The sequence below is a fragment of the Musa acuminata genome, chromosome BXJ3-4 (assembly GCF_036884655.1).
Source record: "Musa acuminata AAA Group cultivar baxijiao chromosome BXJ3-4, Cavendish_Baxijiao_AAA, whole genome shotgun sequence".
In the NCBI taxonomy this organism is placed as follows: domain Eukaryota; kingdom Viridiplantae; phylum Streptophyta; class Magnoliopsida; order Zingiberales; family Musaceae; genus Musa; species Musa acuminata.
In genome coordinates, this window is record NC_088352.1 from 23,706,577 (window position 1) to 23,729,373 (window position 22,797).

General features: G+C 38.7%; 1 protein-coding gene across 3 annotated transcripts in view; it reads left to right on the plus strand.

Moving 5' to 3' along the window:
- Positions 1-22,797, plus strand: part of LOC135634657 (piezo-type mechanosensitive ion channel homolog) — a 70,651-nt gene that overhangs the window by 13,235 nt on the left and 34,619 nt on the right. For all 3 annotated transcript variants that reach the window (XR_010495418.1, XM_065145122.1, XM_065145121.1), the window contains exons 4-8: positions 3,109-3,254; positions 6,333-6,489; positions 6,612-6,798; positions 12,328-12,443; positions 22,626-22,710. Coding sequence is in view for 2 of the 3 variants with exons in the window: in XM_065145122.1 (XP_065001194.1) it covers positions 3,109-3,254; positions 6,333-6,489; positions 6,612-6,798; positions 12,328-12,443; positions 22,626-22,710 (691 nt within the window). In the remaining variant the exon portion in view is untranslated. The remainder of the gene's footprint in view (positions 1-3,108; positions 3,255-6,332; positions 6,490-6,611; positions 6,799-12,327; positions 12,444-22,625; positions 22,711-22,797) is intronic.

Here is a 22,797-nt window from a genome sequence, read left to right on the forward strand (position 1 = left end):
TCTTCTTGGTTTATAGTTCTGGTCTTTATGTGTAATTTGTTCTATACTGAACCTGATGGCTGAGATCTCAATTCTTAAATGCTTGAAATTCAAATTCTTAATAATTTGTCTGAAACATAGTTTTTTCTGACATTCTAACAAGCACCTTGATGTTGTGGAAGTCAGCTATCTTAGTCTTATTTTTTTATTTTAAAATCCATGGGAAATTTACTATTGATTGATTGCATCAGTTTAGAGAGACACAAGTATATTGCTACTTGTCAGCATGAATATTAGTGAGAGAGAAGTCAACTAAATATTTTCTCTCCATCACATGGCTGCATGACAACCAAGCTATAGGACCATTTTTTTGAACTTATTATGTTTACTTTTAGCTGTTCAATCTGCTGTTTTCTCATATTTCTTTTAGATAATGATCCACTCAGTATTTTAGGTTTTGCTCATTTAAAATTCTAATCTTAACAAATATGCTGTTTTTTAATATAGTTCTTTGTGATAGGTCATAAGTGCAAGTGCATGGTGGGCCACTAATGTAACACCTTTCTGGAGCATGAAGGACCAACCTTTAAACCAAGGACTGCTGTACCACTCGAAATGGTACAATACAGGTGGTACATATTGGTTGGGCATGGGCCGATATGCGGATCACCCCCATTTCGAGTGGTCCAGTTAAAAAAATAAAAAAAATCATAAAAGTGGTGGAGCCTTGTGCAACTCAGCATTAAAAAAAGAAAAAAAATTAGGGCTCTCTAACGCGATCCCTCTTCTCGTGTACGATGCTGCTGCCCTTGCCGCTGCCTTGCTAGTGTATCTTTGCCGCTGCTGCCTTGCTATTGCTTCACCATTGTTGCCTCATTGCCACTTTGCTGTTGCTGCCATTGCTACTGCCGCTTCGTCGCTGCCGCCACCACTTCTCCTCTTCTTTCTTCTTCTTCCTTCTTCCTTCTTCTTCCGCCTCCTCCATCGCTACCTCTTCTTCCTTCTTCTTTCCTCCTCTGTTCCTCTACCACCCCTTCCTCTCCTCCCTCTTTTTCTTTCTCACCGAAACACCGGTACATACCGGTGTATCATGTGTTGGTACATTGGTATTGACTGGTACATATTGGTCCGATAGATCATTGAGACGGGTCAGGTACTTGAAAAGGTGAGCCTTGCTTTAAACATTCTAATATTTCAAAGTGAGGGAATGTCTTTTAATGGAGAAGCAGAACCTTAGTCTTACTAGTCATAGAACCAAAGTTAATGCAATAAACGTTTCATAAATTTTTAAAGGCATGATTGAGTTATTTTTAGTCTTGAATAGCACGATGGGCATCAGTACATCGCTTTGGTTCTTTGTTCATCTGAAGGGCTTTCAGATTGGTATCTCTATTTTTATATTCAATAGAGGTCTAAAACATGTTTGTCAATATGAGAGATGTTTTTGTACAACTGGTTTGTGGGTATATGTCGTTCTCATTTGCCAAGTTTTCCAATTGTGACAAGTTTCACTCAGAACCTTCTGTTGGAATAAAGCATATAAGCAAAATTTTAAGCTATGGACATTTGTTCTTGTGAGATCATTTTGTGAATTTAAGAAAACTTTGTGGAACTAAAATTTGGAACAATTAGGAATACATAAGAATGTGTGCATATATGATAGGGAGAAAAGGAGGACAGACAATAAACTATAGCAGGGTTGAGCTACATTCTTATTAATGAATTAGATGACGGCTCTTAAATGTTAGTATGACACAATGCACTTATTTAACCGTGGATGTGTATGTTTGTATCATAGTGATTGGTACTGAGTCTATTGACAATATAATTCCTGGTCCAGAGATGGCATGTCTAATTTACAAATGCAAATGTCTGGTGACGTTGAATACTTATACAAAGCTTGTCATTTTGATTGGACCCCACTAGCCATTAATTTAGATGTCTGGATTCTCCTAGAGTGTGAACCTTTTAAGACATATGCATGACTATTGCACATTTTCAAATCCAAATTGCCATCAGGTAGTAAAATTCTAGTTCATTAGCAGGAAGAATGATTTTTTGTAATATACTCTTTTTATGTGTGAGTTCATCTCAGGTATGACTACTCTTATTTTAATTCTAGGTGTACATTGTTAAATGGTGCATGCATATGTCTTTTGCCTGGAAATAAGCACCTGAGAATCTGAGTGTTTTCTTTTTCTTTATTGTCAACAGTGATGAATACTTGAATAGTATGTTGTGAAGAAAATGCTTGCAGAAGTTCTATATTTACAAATATCAAATAATGAAGCTCAAGGAAATCAGAATTCATGCTCAATGTCACTCATCATATTAGATGATTTTCATTGGTTCTGCACATGATAGCCGCTATAGTGCCAGTGCATAAAAGAAAAGTCAAATTTCACACTTGCTGAAGATTTGAGTTAGTGAAATTTCCTAGATAAGATCCCATTGACCATTGTTTATGCCGATGGTTAGTAATGAGTCTAAAATCACTTAGATGCGACTTGGTTACAAACTTCCAATATTTCATCTCATTTGTTACTAAATGAGCTATTTTCATTTCTTGAGCTTGTGCAATGCACCTTGTTATTCTGTTTTTGTTCATTGACTTGTCCAATTTCAGCATATTGTTGTTGGCATGTTGTCTAACATGTAATGGGATATTGCTTGTTGGTTTTGTTTAAGGTGCTGTTGCATCTAGACTACCTTGCATAATTGAATTGTATGCAGTCATTTGTCTCTGTACGAATGCTACTTCACTGACAAATATAAGCCTCTTAAAAACTTTTTTTATTATTTAAACTAGCAAAATCAAAAGATGCAAATCACCCTTGATCACTGCACAATCGGAATAGTTTGATACTTTGATTAGTGTACTTGTTCTGCTATATACTACAGTAGTTCCATATTTCATTCAATCCAGCATTTGTGATTTACAGAATAACTGTATGATATGAGCATCATCTTCTGAAGTCTCCCTTTCATATATGCTGTCTTTCACAACATATGTAGTTATTAATGTAATCTTGTCTACTTTTATTACCTTAACTTTGCTTCAAAAAACAAACTTTTATTACCTTGGCTAGAGTTGCTCTAGTTGATGATCATTATTGCACTTTTATGCAGAGACCAGCCATGGGGATCGACATCTGTTATTTACTTTGTTATTATACAAATATCAGCAGCTTTTGTTGCTTTAGTTGAAGTCCTCAGCAATAGATTCCATCAAGACTCTTGTTGGCTAAACTTTTTATCGGCAACTAATAATATAGGTTTGCCTATTTGAGTTTATTTTATTGATCATTTATCTTCTGTTTAAGTATTGTTTTGCAATTTTTTTTCCCCAAAAGGCTTATGATTCTGAATACAAATTATTCTGGAAGATATGTATCGATTTATTCTTTTGTCCTATTATGTTCTGCATTGCTACATCATTTATGTTTGAATGTGGTAATCTGGCTGGTATTTTCTTGATGTTTGTGTTTGTGGTCTCCTATTTGCTCATTGTTAAGTTGATTTATATGACACTGTGGGAACCAGTTTTTGCTTCATGGGTTAGTTTTGATATGCAATTGTTAGAATCAAGGTTCGTATTAGCGTACCGTATCGGTGTTTCGACCTGGGCTCAGTACGGTACCGTACGGTGTACCGAGCGGTACACCTGATTTCACAGATTTAACCCTCCGAAAATACTTGAAAAAAAAAAAAGTTAAGATAGGGTTTTCAAGTTACAAATAAATATAGTAATAGTATATGTTTAGCAAAATTAATCTAAATTAGGTAAGAATAGTATCACATATCTTTTTCGGGCTTTGAGGTAGTCTTGTTCGAGGTTCGTATTTCAGCTCGTTATAGATTGAAATATCTACAGAAAAATCAATTGAATTGTTAGACTATTTTATTACAATATAAACTCTAAAATTCAAATGAATTAAATAATTACATATGTAGATATACCTGATTGTTGATTACTTGATTCTACCACCAAAACGAACGATGGGCCTCCACGGGTGGTGGATCGGGGTCCTCGATCTGATACATCTACATATCAATATGATACGTTTGTTGGACCCAATCATGAAATTGATCCCATGACATAGTGTATTGATACATCGTCTGCCATTGATGTATCAATGTGGTGCTGATCGTAGACTGATCGTCATGAATCATCTTTGTTCGAGGCAGCTCTTGAGGCATATATTGGTGAATGTCAGAACTTCTACTTTCGCTACTGATCTGCTGTTCTGTATCATACTGTTGCTCAGAGAAGGATGACCAACTATCACTAGATTGTTGTTGCCCGTATGATTCTACATAATACGATGGCTGTGAATACGGTGAACCTCTTTTTGTGTCTATATCATGTATGTTCTGTCGTATTTGTTCATATTCATCCACTGCCTTCCCCTAACCCTTCCGCGCATAAACTTGACCAGTACCTTATCGAGTTCCATGATCTGAATCTTGAGTGACATGTATAAAATATTGCTTCTCAGTCCATTCACCACTCTCAAGTTGTGTAGACGAGACCAACGACTGCCCGGCGTCACCGCCATCATCTGTTGAGGCACTGCTGTCCGTGTTGCTATCATGTCTCTGGACCGAGCGAGAAAGAGAATGTGATTGTGAAGGTGTCTCGTCGCCTGACTCGATTCTTTCCAACGATGTAACTGATGCTACTGTCTTCCCCTTTGGCTTAAATAGAGGTGAGAAGAATGGCTTAACTAGAACGAGAAAGGGCTCCAACGGTCAAATTGACCGTTGGAGCACTGTAGCACTGCTACAGTGTGGTAATGGTCGATTTCGACTGTTACCGAGTGGTACCGGGCGGTAACAGTCGAAATCGACCGTTACCGAGTTGTGCCGGGCGGTAACGGTTGAAATTTCGATCGTTACCGCCTGATATTACCTCGTATCATTCGATACGAGGTTTTTTTGAATGTATTGCCCGGTAGCGGGGCGGTCCGCTTACCGGTAGCCTGTCGGACCGGTACGTACCACCCGTACCGGGCGATACGATTCGGTATGGCAGACCTTGGTTAGAATCAGTGGGTGTTCAAAATAGTGAATTTGATAAAGCATCAAGTGGTGTATCTGTTTGATAAATGCAATTTGTCGTAATGGTTATGCTTTCCAGAAACTTTTGACTGACCCAGCATTCAACTTCCAATTATCATTTGGAAGATGTCTTGTTTGTTGTACCTCAAAATTGTCTATAGTGATTCTGCTGTTGATGGCATAAAAAATCATGTCATACACTGCAACATATGGAGCTTGGATTAGTGTGTCATTGTCTGCTTTTCAAGGTGTGTTAGATATATAACAACTTTATGACTACATCTTGGTGTGTTTTTCAAGGTGTCCACCATCCATGTGTCATGGATTCCTCATATTTATCATTGTATGATGATGGTGAATGCTTATGTCTAGATGTCTGTGTGTAACATGAATGTTGTGATAGCTGAGTTTTATATAATTGAAGAATGAGCTGTGTCATGAATGAAAATATGTCCTTCACATTCATCTTTCCTCATTTAGCAACTAATGGTGAATATTTTGAAAAGAAATTGTGTTTTTGACTTTTTTCTGATCATAGAAAATTTTCTAGTGTCTGTCATCTTTATCTACTGTAGAACATGCAAATATGATTGCAGCTTTTAGTGTTTATTCAAGTTTAGAGGAGACGCTGACATCGCAGGATGTGGATGACTGCAATAATGAGGAGAAAGTTTATTGATACCTCATGAGACAGAAACAAAGATGTCATGTGCTTATTCATTAATAAACATACTCTTTTTCTTTTTTCTGTTATCTTTCTAAAAGGATGGAGGATTTGTGTTTACGTTTAACTTAATTAAGAAGTGACTAATTGAGGAAAAAAAGCAAATATGACCTTTATAGACCAGCTGATGCTTCCCATACTTAGAGAACTTGAGTTGGTACTATGACTGAAATGATATAACAATTTATCACCTTCCATACTACCATATGGGCACAATAATTTTATTTCCTCAAAATATAAGCTCATTTTTGAAATATTTAAAAAGAGAATTATGAAATATGAATAAGCTAATGGAAATTTTCATAATATATCAAATAAGAGAAAAATTGTTCCTTTTTTCTGAAGCGGAAATAAATCTTGCGACATTTGTGAATTGATTGGCAAATGTCTGCTACTTCTATGTGATATCTACATTTTTGTTTTTTATATTATAATTTGGAGCTACAATATTAGTTCTTTTCATCAATCAACTAATCAGGACCATTCTTAACATCTGTTTCTTATATATTAATGTCAATAACTGTATTATAATGGTTGGAGATTGATTTTTTTCTGTTTCCATTTGAAGGCTATCACCTAAGGGTGGTCTGCTGCTTAGTTCTTCCAGCCATGCAGTTGGTTGTGGGTATTAGTCATCCCTCTTGGATATCTCTACCCTTCTTTGTTTGTAGCTGTGTTGGCATTGTTGATTGGTCTCTAACTAGCAACTTTCTTGGCCTCTTTCGGTGAGCATTCCACACCATCCTGTTTGTGGTGTTATGTTCAATTATTTTAAATGACATAATAATGGATCCTGACATATAAATTTTCATGTCATGATGTTTTCCATCAATTACGACACTCAAAGGTGGTGGAGGCCTCTCCTATTATATGCTTGCTTCAGTATTCTTATTATTTATATCTACCAGCTTCCGGTGGTTTTTCCCAGTATGTTCCTTGTCTTTGCTGATTTTGTTGGTCTATACAAAATAAACAGAAGATCAGATTGTTCTGAACTTTGTTCTGCGGTCTCCCTTCTAATATATTATTTCATGGTAAGCATTTGACTTGATGTCCATTCTGATTTTTCATGAATTTACTCATGAATGCAAAAAATTTTATTGTATTCACAATTTGAAGATTGAGTGAACCTGGATGTTTTTCTTCTTTAGCATCTGCTGTGTTATAGGATTATGGTATTATGAAACTAAATGTCTATTTCATACTTTTAATTTATTCATCTACATGACAATTAAAATATTAAATATCTTTTGCTTAAAATAATTTCAAAATTTTACGGTATTTAACTATATAGTTTCATTGTCTCAGGATTTTATTAGTCTTCAGCCTTCATTTGCATATAGTTATATTTTTGGTGCTAGTAACTTTTATTGGGACTATGGTTTTTAAGATCCCTAACCTTCTTTTGGTCATTTCACTATTCACAAATTTCTTTTTAAAATTCTTCTGTATAAGTCTGTGTCCTGATCACTGTTGGATTAAGTGAAAGATTTTTTTATATCTGCTGAATCTTTATAATAGTGTGGTATTTGCTGGAATTCATAAAATAGGTTTCTTTAGTTTGTACTTTTATGAGTCCATTTAAGATAATTCAATGGTATTCTATGATAATCATGATATTATATATATGTATGTGTTTGTGTATATATATATATATATGTATATACATACATATGTACATATGTACATACATACATATACATATGTACATACATACATATACATATGTACATACATACATATATACATATATATACATATACATATATATATGTGTGTGTGTGTGTGTGTGTGTACATATATATATCCTACTGACTATTCTAGGAATCCACATATAATCTGATCATAATGGCCAATGGTGATAAAAAGTTGAAAAAACAAATTTGTTAATTCATTTGAAACTAGAGAAGTAATATGACAAAATATGAACAACTGAAAGTTTGGAGCCATGGTTTCATAGCTTGGGATAGTCATCTTTTGCAAGGTTCAAGTCTATTGTAGCTTTTCATTTTTCTGGTTGTTTTAGAATTTAGATTTTATAGCCCATTGCTTAAACAAAAAATAGGCATATTCTTTGGGGAGTGTGTTCTTGAGCAGTTTGGCTTCTACAATCTTGCAGTAAGAAGTGATGGTGTTGACAAGTCACACAACTTAATGGGATAGCATCAATTATGATATGAAGTCTTGTGGTATTCCCTGCTTATGGTACTACTATGGTTGGGCTGTTGGGGACTAAAGCGGTGTATCAAACAGTCAAAGCACCAAAAATGTTTCAAACAATAAAATATTTTAATAGTTTTTTGAAGTATATCAGTGGTAATAATAATGTACAAACCAGTACATACTTGTCTGATGGTTTATTGAAAACAGCATTGAGCCAACATTATGTCTTGGCATCAATATTGCTGGAGATGCTGACCTATTCACCATAACTTGTATAGCCTTAATTCTTTTGTTCCTCCTTTTTATCTTCTTAAATTGGCTGGGGATCTTGAAGGTTCAGGTGAAATCAGTTCTTTTTATGTTTCAAGATTAACTATGTCCATTTTCCATCAAGATTAAATAAATTTTAAAATTATGATATCAGCAATCTAGGAAATATGGTTTGTGGTTTTGTAAGGGCAAATATTTGAATATCACATAAGGCATATGGCTGAACAAAAAAAATGAATACTGATTAGACAACTCAAAAGTCATACCTGTATCTACTTTTAATCAGTGGATATAAGTCCGGATACAGGTATCAAACGAGTACTAATTTCTATAACCAAATTTACATAAGAGGTATACAAGTACAAACTAGATATATAAAGGACATAGATTCAAATAAGATTCAGGCAGATAGAATTGTTAATATCATGTAAATCTTTGATAACATGAAACAAATAATTAAGAAACTATAGAAATCTATAAATCACATTTCATATATTGGAATATTTTAAGGCTAATGTGAAAAACAAGGATGCATAAAAAAAAAATTACTGCATATAAAAAATAAAATAACAAATGTTAATATTGGTATATTCAATCCTATATTAAAAAATATAGTTAGGCCATAACCCCTATTGTTACCATGTCCACAAAACTTTGGGTAACTGTATTTAAATATTAAAGAGACATTTATATAGCCATGTCCAGCTTCACTCTTATATGAATCTGACTGTTACTCTTATCACCCTTTATCTTGCTACTTCTTTTTGATGCTATTTTCTTCATGCCTTGAACATATTCTAATTTGATGTTATTGTAATCTATTTATATGTTCTTGCCTATAGAGGAAAACCTTTGTTGGATCAAGATTGTGTTTTTGATCAGTTTCAAGATTAGCATCAGGATTAGATTTTAGGCAGGATCAACTATGGGATTGAAGTTTTTTACCCCTATTTTCTTTATGGTAGGAAATTGATCTAGACTGGTAAAAAATCGTATGATGTAATTGGATTGTTGTAAAGGATGCGTGGCATCACCTAGGATCTCTAGGATTGGACAGAAATGGTCCAATTGGTTCATATGTAGTCTAGAACTATTGGAATAAGGCAGAAGCTTAGTGGGATCCCATGGTTTCATGGGGGCGTTGAACTAATTTTGATGGTCCCTTGACAATTGAAGTCTTTTTTTGTATTAAATTTGTTTGATCATGACAATAATCAATGTTGTCAAGAGGCATTTGGGCACTCACCTAGGTGCTCAGACAAGGAAAGACAAGGTGCGTTTTACTAGGTACTAGGCGAGTGCTTCAGTTGAGGAGCTAGATGATTAAATATCTCTGAGTCTCGCCTAAGCTTCTGCCTAATAAGCATACCACACACTATCTATACATGAGTCTCTTATTATTTATCTAATCCATAAATGCTAAGTAGATCTTATATTGATGCAACATATTTATAAAAGGAAAAACAGCTGGTTCATTAAAGACTACATAGTGTGGTTTATATTAAGAACAATTAAACACTGTTTCATCATGACTTGTGGAATAACATTGTTCCTGTTTGGTGGAGGAAAAAAAAAAAGGTATTAATATCATTGTTCCGGAACAATGATATTAATGATTCAAATACTGGTTGGTGGATAAAAAAAAAAGAAAACTAATATGATGGGTGGAGAGATGATGTTAACATGTCAAATGCAGAAGATGATTTGTTCTTTTATGATCACAATTTGACCTGAGGTGATGTATAGTAAGAGCATCAGTGATCAAAGGAGATCCACCAAACAAGAAGTCTAAAGGTGAGTGCAAAGGCATCAACGAAATGTTGAAGAGGAGGAAGTTGATTGTGGTGAAAAAGAAGAGATTAAAAAAAATAAAAGTGTACCTAGTGCACGAGGCTCTCACCAATGTAGACTATAGGGAGGGTCAATGTATGCAGCTTTAACTTTAAATATTTAAAGAGGTTGTTTTCATGATTAGGTGAAAAAGAAGAGAACATGAAGGATGATGACAAATGTGATAGACCTTCGGTGATCATTAAAGTCTAGGACTGGTTGATATTTGAATTGTTTTTCTTTTGTTATTTAGATATGAACCAATATAATTATATTTTTTGATTATTTAATTTGATGTTTTGGTGGTAACATCTTGCATGTATAATATAACTCATATTTTGATTTAAATTTGTTTCGATAATAATGTTTTCACCTTTTCATAGTGTTTTTACGATAAGCGCCTTACTTTTTCGGGCAAGTGTCATGGTGAGCACCTAGCACTTTGCTATACAAGGCCTTGCTGCCTTATAGCGCTTAGAGCTTTTAACACTGATCAGGATGGGAATGGTTTTGGTAGTTTCTGCAGGCCATGTTAGATGTTTCTTTACAAATTTGTGGTTTTATTCAACTTAAAAGTTCAAACTTATTGATGATGTACAACAAAAGTATGTTCCACTAGTCCATCAGTTTATTATAGTTTAATCTTGGAGGTTAGTACTGATTTATTTGGTAGTCACTTCAAATTCATCATGGCAACTCCTGATTATAGCTGTGTGATGGGCCAAATTCAGAATGTAACTTAATGTAAATAAGAATGATTGTATTGCTTTGAGTCAGCAGATTTTGGCTTTTGTTACACATGATCATAAAACATGATTATAACTTTTCATGTTGAATTTGATTGATCACGCTTGAAATAGGTTAATTTGCTTATGTTTGAACTTTGAACTAAGGTTTGCAATTTCGTACTGTACCGGAGTATCGAGCTCAGCTCGGTATGGTACGGTACGAGTATTCCGAGCGGTACACTCTAGCATACTGCTCGGTGTGTGTGTGTGTATATATATATAATAATAATAATAATAATAATAATAATAATAATAATAATAATAATAATAATAATAATAATAATAATAATAATAATAATAATAATAATAATAATAATAATAATAAAAAGGCGACGTTGTCGAGGCGATGTCACCTCAATGGGGAGAAGCGTTTTCTTCTCCCCACGTGGGGAGAAGTGTTTTCTTCTCCCCACGAAGCCTTGACGACATCGCCGAGGCTTCTTCTCCTTGTGCGGATGAGGAGAAGTCACCAACGACGTTGAGGCCTCATCGCCTCAGACGAGGAGGCGACATCTCATCCGCGGTGTCCGACGAGGGAGGGCGGTGATGGATCAGGATCGTCGAGGAGAGCAACGTCGGATCTCCAAGTTCTCCCTTTTCTTCTCCCTCTTCTTCCTTCTCCCTCAGCTATACCTCCCCGTAACGAGTGGCGACGGTTGAAATCGACCGTCATTGACCGATTTCACATGGTAACGGGGCGGAAACAGCCCCAATCGACGGTGCTGCCCGGTACAGGCGGTATCATTCGAAATTAAAAACCTTGGTTTGAACTACCAACTCTTTCCACTCAAGTTTTATTAACTTTAGTAAATGATACATAATTGAAGCATTATTTATCATGGCAAATTCTGGAAAGCTTTCGAGTTTTATACAGTCCTTAAATCATGATTTGTCTTATTGGTTCGTACCAGTGTATTGATTGGCCATTGGTACAGTATGTACCGAACCATACCGATTACCGATATACCAACACACGGTATGGTGGAGCATATCGATAAACCGGTATGTATCGCTCATACTGGTCCCTTATCGGATTTGTATGTACCAACATGCCGAACGATATACTATGGTATGATGAACTTTGCCTTAAATAACTTTGTTATTATTAAAATCAAGGATAACAGTTTGCTGGAACAAATCTACTCTATCAAATAATAAAGTTAATGTGCAAGAAAAATACATGTTCTTGATTGCTTGAAACTGATTAACAATTAATTTAATTACCAAGTATTTGGTGACGAGATCATGTCTTAAACTGAAAAATTGGATACTGTGGAAATTCCTGCTTGTTTACTTATATAAGGTTTGAAATTTGAATTAACAAATTTTATCGATTGATAGAGGAAAAACTAAACTACCTATGTGGCAGCAATTTGTGCACTTTTGAATGGCTAATTTGATGCATCTGGTAAATTATTCTGTTATTAGGTTCTCTTTTTGTTTATTGTAAGCATGTTTTTGTTTCTTTGTCTATCTGATTCTTTCACTTCCCTTTCCTGCATTTTGTGGTAGTTGTCTTCTGTCAAGTGTGATTTGCAAGAAATGGATTTTATAATGTCTATGAAGAATAACAGTTTGGTGGAGCAACTTCTACCATCAAGGCATTCGTTTTTCATCCGAGAATCTCGGTATGTCAAGTATTAGATTAAAGATGTATATTCTTTTGCTCGTGATACATTCAAACTGGTAAATTTGCATAATCTGTAGGGTTTTAAAATGTGGTTTATGTGGCTGCATATATTAATGTGGTCATATTATGTGCCATTGAGTCTTTTATTGTTCTTTATAATAAGTTTGTCTTAGCCCACCCTTCCTCTATCTCTTCACACATCACCCATTTTAATTGTATCACCTTGTCCAACATGTTTGTGCTTCATTAGCACCTTACATTTTTTTGAAGTGAATCTATACTATGGTTAAAAATTTTGCGAATTGTTATTGTACCAATCAAGGTGGGATCCAATACATATCGAATTTTGGAAAAATCCTAAAATAATAATGGAATTCATGAAAAAAAAACCCTATTTTAGCCCAATATTTTTCTTCTCCTTTTTGTGGTTATATACAATCAAATTAGATAACTATAAACCAAGGATTGACGAAACATCCGAAATGATACAATACGAGCGGTATGTACTAGTCCGACAAAAGACCGAGACACGAACTGACCTGTGCCGAGCGGTATATACAAGGGGTCGTAACAGTTGGAATTTGATCGTTGCCGACCTGTACCGGTCAGTAACGGTCAGATTTCAATTGATATTAATCAACGACTGAGATTTATCATGATTCAATGGTCAATTTGACCGTTGGGCTACTTGGAAATCTGATTTAAACCTTCTCCCTCCCCTCTTTCACCCTCTCTCACTATCACAACTTCCTAAAACTCTTTCTCACACTCTATTTCTTACACATTCTCACTTTCTTTCTTAATTAAAGCTGATCTTTGGTGATCAGTACTTCATTTGGGAGGATAAACTCATAACAAATCATTTAGAGGAGGATTACTTTAATTAAAAGGTATGTATTCTTTTTTATTATATAGTTAAATTTTGATATGATTAACGCGTACCAACATACCGATCGATATGTATCGGTCTGGACTTCAAGCTTGGACCAGCAGCACCAGTCGACACGGTACTGCAGTCCTTGCTATAAACTGAATCTAGACTATAAAACAATAAATAAGATGTAAAACGAAGACATATACTTGTTTAGACTAATACTAGTACATCTATGACTTGTATAGGTCTAGTACCCCAAATTAAAGCCCTTGTAGTGCTTTTACCACCAGAATGATTGACCTGAGTCATGGGCCAATGGATTGGGATTCTTGATTTAATGAAACTGTATGGTACATACTATCACGGACTTTTCCTAAGGTCCGTCCGTGAACCCTTGCGTGTCCGTCCGCAAAGATCAGCCTCCCCGAAACCTCCCATGGTCCCTTAGGGACTACAAAATTGAAAACGGGTTAGAGAAAGCGCCTTACTCGGGATCCACAAGCAAACATTTCAGGAAACACTTCATAGACAATGCAAATTACAAACAGACTTTACAAGCTCTGAACGATTGCACAACAAAGGGTCAAAATGGTCTACTACAGACCGAGTATCTCTCACAAGTGTCTACATGACACAATCTTTATTTACAAGCCTAAAATGGATACCAAACCCAACTAAAATGGGGCTGTTAAGCCTTCGACCGTTCCTCTGCATGTTGTGCAAAGCATGAACGAAACAAAAGACACGGAGATACATAAGTATTATATCAAACATCTTGTTTAGAATTTTGCCCGTGACATTCTCCCCCATTTATTCCTTCGACGTCCTCGTCGAAGCCTTTGTTGACATTGCAACTCCTCGCCTTCACTAAATCTTCAATCTTTTGCTCTAGCTGCAATGCGCCTCTTGGCTCCCAGTTGCTCTCCGCTGTTGTTGTTGAGTAGAACTTTTGATCCGTCATGCTACTTCAACTTGCCAATGACTCTAACTCTAGTGTGGGGTTGGCTGAGTTGTGCTGATCCCTATTGGTTCCTGCGGATCCATCAGATGAAGGAAAAGACCATCCTTACTATGCGCCAGTCTCTCAAATGCCTCATGCTGCTTGAACTGGGTGGATGCTTGTTGGAGCTTTAACGAGCATCGCCTCGCAAACTTTTGAAGTTTTGGGTCCTTCCTCCACAAAATTTGTCCATCGACTCTTCTTTCACTTAGTTGTCACTTCCAAGTAGATTCGCATCACTTCCGCTTTCGATTGACATTCTGTTGGGAAATGAAGTGGATAATCTACTTTCAGTAGCACTAATCACCATCGGTGAGGATTTGACAACTATTGTCTTCCATTATCTTCGAAGGGTCTTTGAACTTGTGTAGAGCTCCACTGCTGGATAGATAAGAGAACTGGGGTGCTCGGTTTCGCCCATTCTCTTAAGAGTTGAGAATGCAATGGTTATTTGACTTCGCCCGTCTCCTCAAGGGTTGTACTCCATGTATCGAGCTAGTTACTAACCTTCGCCTGCTCTTTGCTCATACTTCTGAAGCACTCGAAGTGTCACTCCTTGCATTGAGTTAACTACTATGATTCACCTTCTCAATGCCATCGAACTTCTGGAATGCAGGAAGTTTTCACCCCAACTTAGAGTAAATCTCTAATAGTTTTGGTCACCTCTGGGATTGTACCATCTTCTTCATTAACCCTGCCGCCTACTCCACTGAGTAGCAAAGGTATGACACCGCGTACTGCCTGCTTCATTCTTTGGTCGTGCATTCTTGCACGACTCGAAGTCCTTCACTTTCGGCTATCTTGATAGAATGCACGACCCGAAGTCCTTCACTTTCAGCCTTGTCTCGATACTTGGAGTTTGCCTCTGCATGCTCCACCTCCTCGGCCCCTTTCACGACCAAGCACTCTCCCTCCATGAGAGCAAGGGATCGATGACTTCACGGAAGTCCCGTCTCTGCGGTACCATGGCGTTGCCATGCCCATGACCCTATTATCCGTCACCTCGCATCTGCATCTATTTTCTTCACAATCGGTAGATCTACCTCTGTGTCACTCCTTCGAGTCCACCTTCATTCTAACCGATGCTTTGTTTTGGGTAGTTAAGTCCCTCTGGATTCGTCGCCGCTTCCTCGCCCGTTTCGACCCCCTACTTCAATACCTTTGTGTTCTCCAAGCAGTTTCCCTTGGTCGATGGAAAGACAGACTGCAAGTCCCATGCATGGCCTCTGCCATCATGTTGTAGGATTTGCACCGATTCTTTTCTTCTTAGCTTCCTTGGTAGAAACGTTCGCTTACTCGACCTTGTCCTCTGACTTGCCAGGCTCCCTTAAGCGAATATTGGCTCTGGAGCAATCCAACTCTCCAACTGCTTTGATCATACCTCTACATGATCAAGTCCCTCCCATGGGACTCACTGGTACTTGCATTCGAACTTTTCCCTCGGTGGTACACAACCCCTATATGCTGATGACCAAAGCTTTTATCCGATGCAAAATTTGATGCACGCACGGAAGACCCGCCTCTAGTCCACCCTTCTTGCCGTCGTGTTGTTCACCGAAGTGGAGCTGCCAGTGGCTCCCGATCATTACCTCCGTATGATATAGTCCCTCACGGGACTAGATTCGTGTGTATCGCATTGCCACGAATTGTTCCACCACGATCCACTGCATCAAGTCGCCTCCTGGTGACATCTCCATTGTATTTTGATCCTTATGGGATGAACTCGAATTGTGATACCTCATTGTGTGGCCTCTGCCAACACATCGTAGGGTCTCTTCCACCTTCGATTTTGTTCGCTCCTTTAGCAATCGACCCTCGTGCCCCCCGCTCTCGAGTCACACCTAGACAAAGCACCGCTCTAGGACAGTCCGTCGCCTAGTAGCTCCCGAAGTCTACCGACTTCGGTGAAATTATTGCACCATTGTCTAGATCCTGGGCCTCTGCCCCTACCCCTACCAGCACAATCTCTACTACGCACTGCTTCCTTCATGGCAACTTAAATGGCGACACTGTGGCATATTCTTCAAGAGTACCCGCCTCCACGTCCTCTTGCCCCGTGCCAAGATCTTCTGAACCCAACTTTGCTTGCAAGTTGAGTCGTTTTAGTTCCTCCATCAAATGCTTCTCCGAGATAAGGTGCATGCCCAGAAGCTCCATTCGTCTTTAGCACTATGCAAGATGAGACCGCTCCATCCGAATGAAGGACCCATGAAACGACATGATCCTGCTCTTGCCTCTGCAAGAGTTCATGTCCTTGACCCATGTCCAAGGAAAGCTCTATGCCTCCGCTCCATGTTCCATCTTCTATGCTGGCTCCCTTCATGCGGCTTGGGTACTTCTCCAAGTTATACCCAAGTTGCTTCGCTCCTCGTTTTGCATTGAGTTGACGGTGGCTCTCCCGCCTACCATTCCACGGGTCAGCCCTCCCTTGAGTCTGATCTCCTCTATATCGACTCTAACTGTGCCTTCATTTGTGTTGCTTTGGGTCGCTCCCCCACTTGATCTCGCAATACATCCACCAATGCATTCTCTCAAGCGAGATCATGCGACGACTCCTCGCCGCTCACTCGGTCCATTGAACTTCCGTGTTGTTGTTTTTGAGGTACTCCTCCTCAACATGTGCGGTCTGTTGCACATGATTCTCCCTCTAGAGAGTCGGGACTTATCCCTCCTGGGTATCTATCCCGTTGGAGCAACATCTCTCTTCGTTTCCTTCCCTCTGAAAGCTTTGGAGACCACCATCCCCTTGGACTACTCCGACTTGTTGAACAAACTGTGCATTATTTTGCCTCATGCAAACGCACTTGCTAGATTGCGACTCCACGTCAATACAGCCCCCGCTGCACCACTCAAGATCTAGCAACATGTTAAACTCATTGCACACTTTAGCCTCCTATGGACGTATCCTTCTCATGCCGAAGAGAAAGTTTCAATGCTCCATGGCGTCGAGTTTCGGTCGCCTTGGGATAGTCGTGAACATTCCATCGTCCGCATACAAGCCCTTGCATGAGTACCAAATTCTTCGAGTTAGCAATTCCCCTCACCTCTGTGAGCTTTGCACAATTCTTTCGATCGTTGAGCAACCGATTCAACCTTGCATGGTCTCATCCTTTACCAAGTGCCTCGCTTGCCTTGAACACCATCAATTATGGTTGTCAACATTGAGCCGTAGCTCAAACTCAGCCATCTTAACCTTTGTGCGCTACGCATTCTTCCAAGCTTGCTTATTCTCGTGGTGCCTCTTGCACGAAAGGTTGATCATTCCTCTGAATGCCAATCTTAGATGTCCGCTCCTCTAAGCGATTCCTTTTCCCTACATCTCCATGCTCGTTTTCCCCCAAATGGTCGCACGTGCTGGCTGCCCTCAACGCAGCTCTGCTAGGTCCCCCATGTTTGTATGCCAAGTGTTTCTATAAGCAGTGATTTAAAAAGGCGCTCGGGCGAGGCGAGGCGAGGCCTGAGCGCCTCGCTTCACTTCCAAGCGACGCACTTCAAAGAGGCGTTGCCTGGGCACTCATCCGAGCGCAGGCGCTCGCCCGAGCCCAGGCGTTGGGTGCTTTGGGCGAGCGCTTGGGTTAAACCAGGCGACCGAACCAGCGTTTTAGGTCTGGTTCGGTCTTCAGTGCTTTAGTTGGTTCAATCGAACCAACTAGAGCATCGATATCAGTTGTTGCTACCCAACCCTAACCCTGCTCGTTGCCGTTGCCGCTCCCACTCCCACTGCTCGCTGCTGACGCTGCTCGCTACCGCTACCGCTGCCGCTGTCACCGTCGTCGCTCGCCGCTCCCGCTGCTCGTCGCTCCTGCTCCCGCTCCCGCTCCCGCTCCCGCTCCCGCTGTCGCTGCTCGCTGCCGCTGCTCACTGCTCGCCGTTGTTGCCGCTCGCCGCTCCCACTCCTGCTCCTGCTCCCGTTCCCGCTGCCGCTGCTCGCCGATACTGCTGTCGCCGCTCCCGCTCTCGTTCCCACTACTGCTGCCTCCTTACACTCCCGCTCCCTTTCCCGCTACCGTTGGCGCAGTCATTGAATCTGAGTTGACTTGGGTCAACTTGCGTGTCGGCTTAGTAAACTCGGTCGACTTGAGCCCTTCTAGTGCTCCTCGGCCAAGCCTTGATACTCTTCCCTCCTTTCTTATTTCTTGACAAGTGTCCTCCCTCTCTTGGCCTCCCCCTCTATCGAGCCCTGGCACTCTTCTCTCCTCTCCTCTTTCCTGATCTCTATTCTGATCCCTCTCTTGTACTCTTCACTCCTCGACTCTCCTGCCTCTCTTCTCTTATCTTCTCCTCACTCCTGTTCCCTCCTCTCCTCCCTATTCCTATTCTCTCTTCTCCTCTCCTTCCCTCTCTTACCCTCTCCTGTTCTCTCCTCTCTTCCCGTCCCAAAGTCTCAATGCCTTTGTCTCTGCAACGCTTCATTACTTGCTGTCAGTGCACTGTTGGTGCAACAAACTTAATATATTTGTTGGATGATTGACCAAGTGAAAAGATGACATTGATGTCATAGTTGTATATGTTGATCTTCTGTGTAGCTTTTGATGTTAAAAGCAAGGACTATTGTACCGCTTAAAATGGTACAGGATGGGTGGTACATATCAGTCTGGGTGTGAGTTGCTATATGGACCACCCCCGTTTTGGATGGTTCAGTTAAAATAATAATAATAAAAAGAAGTGGTGGGCACCTATCCAACTCAGCGTTAAAAAAGAAAAAAATAAATTAGGGCTTGCGAATGTGAGCTCTCTTCTCGCGTACAATGCCTTTGTTGTCATCATTGCTGCTTCCATTGAGCCACTACCGTTGCCGCTGCAATGTTATTGCTTGCTACTGCTGCTACCGTTGCTTCGTAGGTATTCTGTTGCTGCTTCTTCTCCTCTTTTTTCTTCTTCTTCTACCTTCTTCTTCCTCCACTGCTTCCTCTTCTTCCTTCTTCCTCCTTTGTTCCTCCATCACCCCTTCTTCGTTACCATCTTTTTCTTCCTCATCGAAACACCGGTATGCACTGGCGTACCATGTGTTGGTTCATTGGTACAGATTGTTATGTATCAGTCTGACAGATTCTCGACATGGGTTCGGTACCCGAAAAGGCAATCCTTGGTTAAAAGTACATTAATATTATATATTTTGATCCACTGTATACAGTGGCTGTGCAATTGTTATTCTTAAGCATATTTTTTGTTGTATGTTAAGCATATTGTGTAATAAAATAAATCATAAAGCATTTGTTGGTATTTAGAAAAAAATGAAAAAAAAATGTGACAAGCGCCTAGTTAGATGTATCTGTATCATACAAATGTTCAAGTCCAAAGAAACCATAATATTATATTGATAGCTTAAAAGTCCTTCAGTTGAAATTTATTTAATCATTATAATAGAAATATCATAACAAATACAAATATGCACTTTTGCTCAACAAGTAGCATTCTTGAGTTGAGTTGCTTAAGTGGAGAGACCAATCCAATCATTGTAGATCTGAATAAAAGCACAAAATATAAATTATTGTTCATTCTATTAGGAGAGAATACTATTGAATTATGCATTCACTTAAAAAAATACAATTATTAACTTAAGAACATATGCTAGTTACTAAATATTGACAAAAAAAAAAATAAATTTCTACAAGTATATGTATATATTTTAAAATTTATTTTGCATAAATTGTAGGATCTAATGATTCTACAATCTGATCCTACGATTCAAGTTTCTGATCACTTTACAATCATAGGTAGGAAAGCAAGTTTGACAACCTTGCTTCACCTATAATCTTTGTAGTCACAAAAGAGGTGTGTGGACTTTTGAGCTTGTGCCTTGTATCCTGGGCGACATTTGTAAAATATTGGTCTTGGTTCGTGTGCCACCCCAACTCTAAGTAGTGGGAACAACCGATTGGTCATCATCGTCGCAACTATTGGTTGACACATTATTGTCATTCTGCTACTATCTCCATGGACCTCATGAAGCATGAACCATGAGGGAGAAGGTGTCTCAATGATGCTAATTTTTGTCCAATGTCCACATGATTAATCAACTGCAAAGCTTGTCCCTTTCCGTTGCCGCAATAGGTGGATGTCTGACTCTATTGTGATCCCTTGCTACGATTGGTTGATGTCCGACTCTGCTGTGATATGCCATGACCACTAGTAGATTGAATGCTGGAAATCTGGCCACGGTTTGACACCAACTGCTGCTTCTCCGCTGACCCATGTTCCTCTTCTTGTATTGCCTTGGTAATGAAACTTGATGGATGTGGGGGTCCCCCACCTCATCTGGTAGAGGATCACTCAAGTTCTTTGCATTATGAAGTATGAACCCAATTAAGCCAGTTTAGGATTATCCTTCTAGAACTGGAACTTATTGATTTCAGCACACCGCAGCCCTAAATCATGTGTACATGGAAGAATAAGCCCTTAATTGTCTCTTAATTTTCTAATAAACAAGAAGTAACATACTAGAATGAGCCCTTAATTACCTCTAATTAGTCCTTTATTAGATTTAGATGGAAGAATAAGCCCTAATCACACAAGAATAAGCATATTTTCCTTAACCTAATTACATGAAATTAACTTAGAGGTTAGGTTTGGAATTACTTTGATTTGAAGATAATTTGGATCAGATTTTGAGATTTAATTTCTCTTTAGATGCAAATCAACCTTCCCTAATTGTTTCGGGATCTAAACCTTTTAGCCAAGAAAACAAGAAAATGAGGTTGAGAATGAGATTGTGAAAGAGATTGAGTATGAAATAGGAGGAGAAGAGGGTGAAGGCATATTTAAATATCCACAAAGGAGCCCCAATGGTTGGATGAATAGAAAAGACCCAAATCCAACTGTTACTGATCGGTACAGGTCGCTAACAATCGAATATTGATAGAACCTGGTTCTATCAGTTAGCAATGTGGTCCGCCTGGTAGACATGAAATACACTGTGCTTGTACCATGCTTGAACCGGGTGGTATGTCTAGGGTCAGTGGATTGTTCGACAGTTGGATCGGTAAATACCAGCCGTACCATACCAAACCTTTTGAAATATGCCCACAACTACAACTTTTGGTCAGGTTCAGTTTATATTGGGCTTGCTGTCCATTATGGTTACCTTGATCTTATCTTAACTGTGAAAAGCAGGGGTACCAAGAGGTAAGCCTACCACTTGATACATCTATATATTTTTCAAAATTTTTCCAGCTTTTGGCAACTGTATGTTTATTTTGTTTTTTCTCTTTTTTCTCCTCACACACACTCTCTCTTTCCTTTCTCTCTGTCCTGCAATTTATTTTCCCTCCTCCATGTCATTTCTCGGCCACCTCCTCCTTTGCCTTGTATGGTTACCTTAGTAGGTATAACTGCAAGATTTTAACTTTTGTTGTTAAGTAGGTATTATTGGCCTAACAAAGAGCCCCTATGGTGTTGACTGACCACTGTAAGGTTGCTCCTTTATCATTGAGGTGACTAAGGTTCCAAGTCGCGAAAAGGATTTCTATGTTTGGAAGGGTAAGGCTGCGTATATTGACTCTACTTAGATCCACCCTTGGTAAAGCCTCCTTTTGTTGACCCTTTTTTATTGTCGACAAGGTTGACCTAACATCTTAAGATCCACACTGGTCACTCTTTTACAGAGTTTTCACTGCAATTCTGTGCAGTGAAAGGAAGAGGGGGGAGGAGAGGAGAAGAGAACAGGAGTCTTTATTCTTTAATTGTCTCTTCTTTGGTCTTCATCTCTAGCTCAATTTTCAGCTATAAGCCAACAATACATATGCTGATTGATAACAGAATATATTTTCTACAGGTTTTCCTTTTTATTATATTTTCTACAATAATGCCAATTGGTAGAGGGTGATATCATAGTTGATACATAGTACCATGTCAGAATAATGGTCTATCGGTAACTGGTAGGGGCTAGCATTAAACTCCTTTTTTAAACAATGAAGCAAGACCGCCTACATGTATGCTAAGTTTGTGGAATGACCATTTTATAGAGGCGGTTTGAAATGATGTTTTCTTCTTATACTTTTTGGGATGTGCCATGAGTCTTTGGGAGTTTGTCAAGATATTTCATGTGTCTTTGGGAATTTAATGTGCCATGAGTCTTTTTGGGAGTTTGTCAAGATATTTTGGCAAAATCATTTGCATCATAAACATTGATGCTCTTATTGCAATGTTCTTATTGTACATACTACATAGTATCTGGAAATAAGGTGTGACTCCAAAATCTTATATTTTAATGTACGTGACATGTCTTTGTAATATTTTGCATTGCAATTTATCCTTCTTCATTTGACCATACTACCCATGTTTTGCAATCTTTTTTCCATTTTCAGGTCTGGTAAAAAGCATACAAATGTTTTATTGAGAGGATCAGTTTTCAGAAATTTCAGTATCAACTTCTTCACTTATGGTTTCCCGGTAATTCCTGGTCAATATGCTTCATTTTTTATTGGAAACTTTATACTGTTTCCTCTTGTGAGTTGGTTCTAAAGATTTCATTGTTCT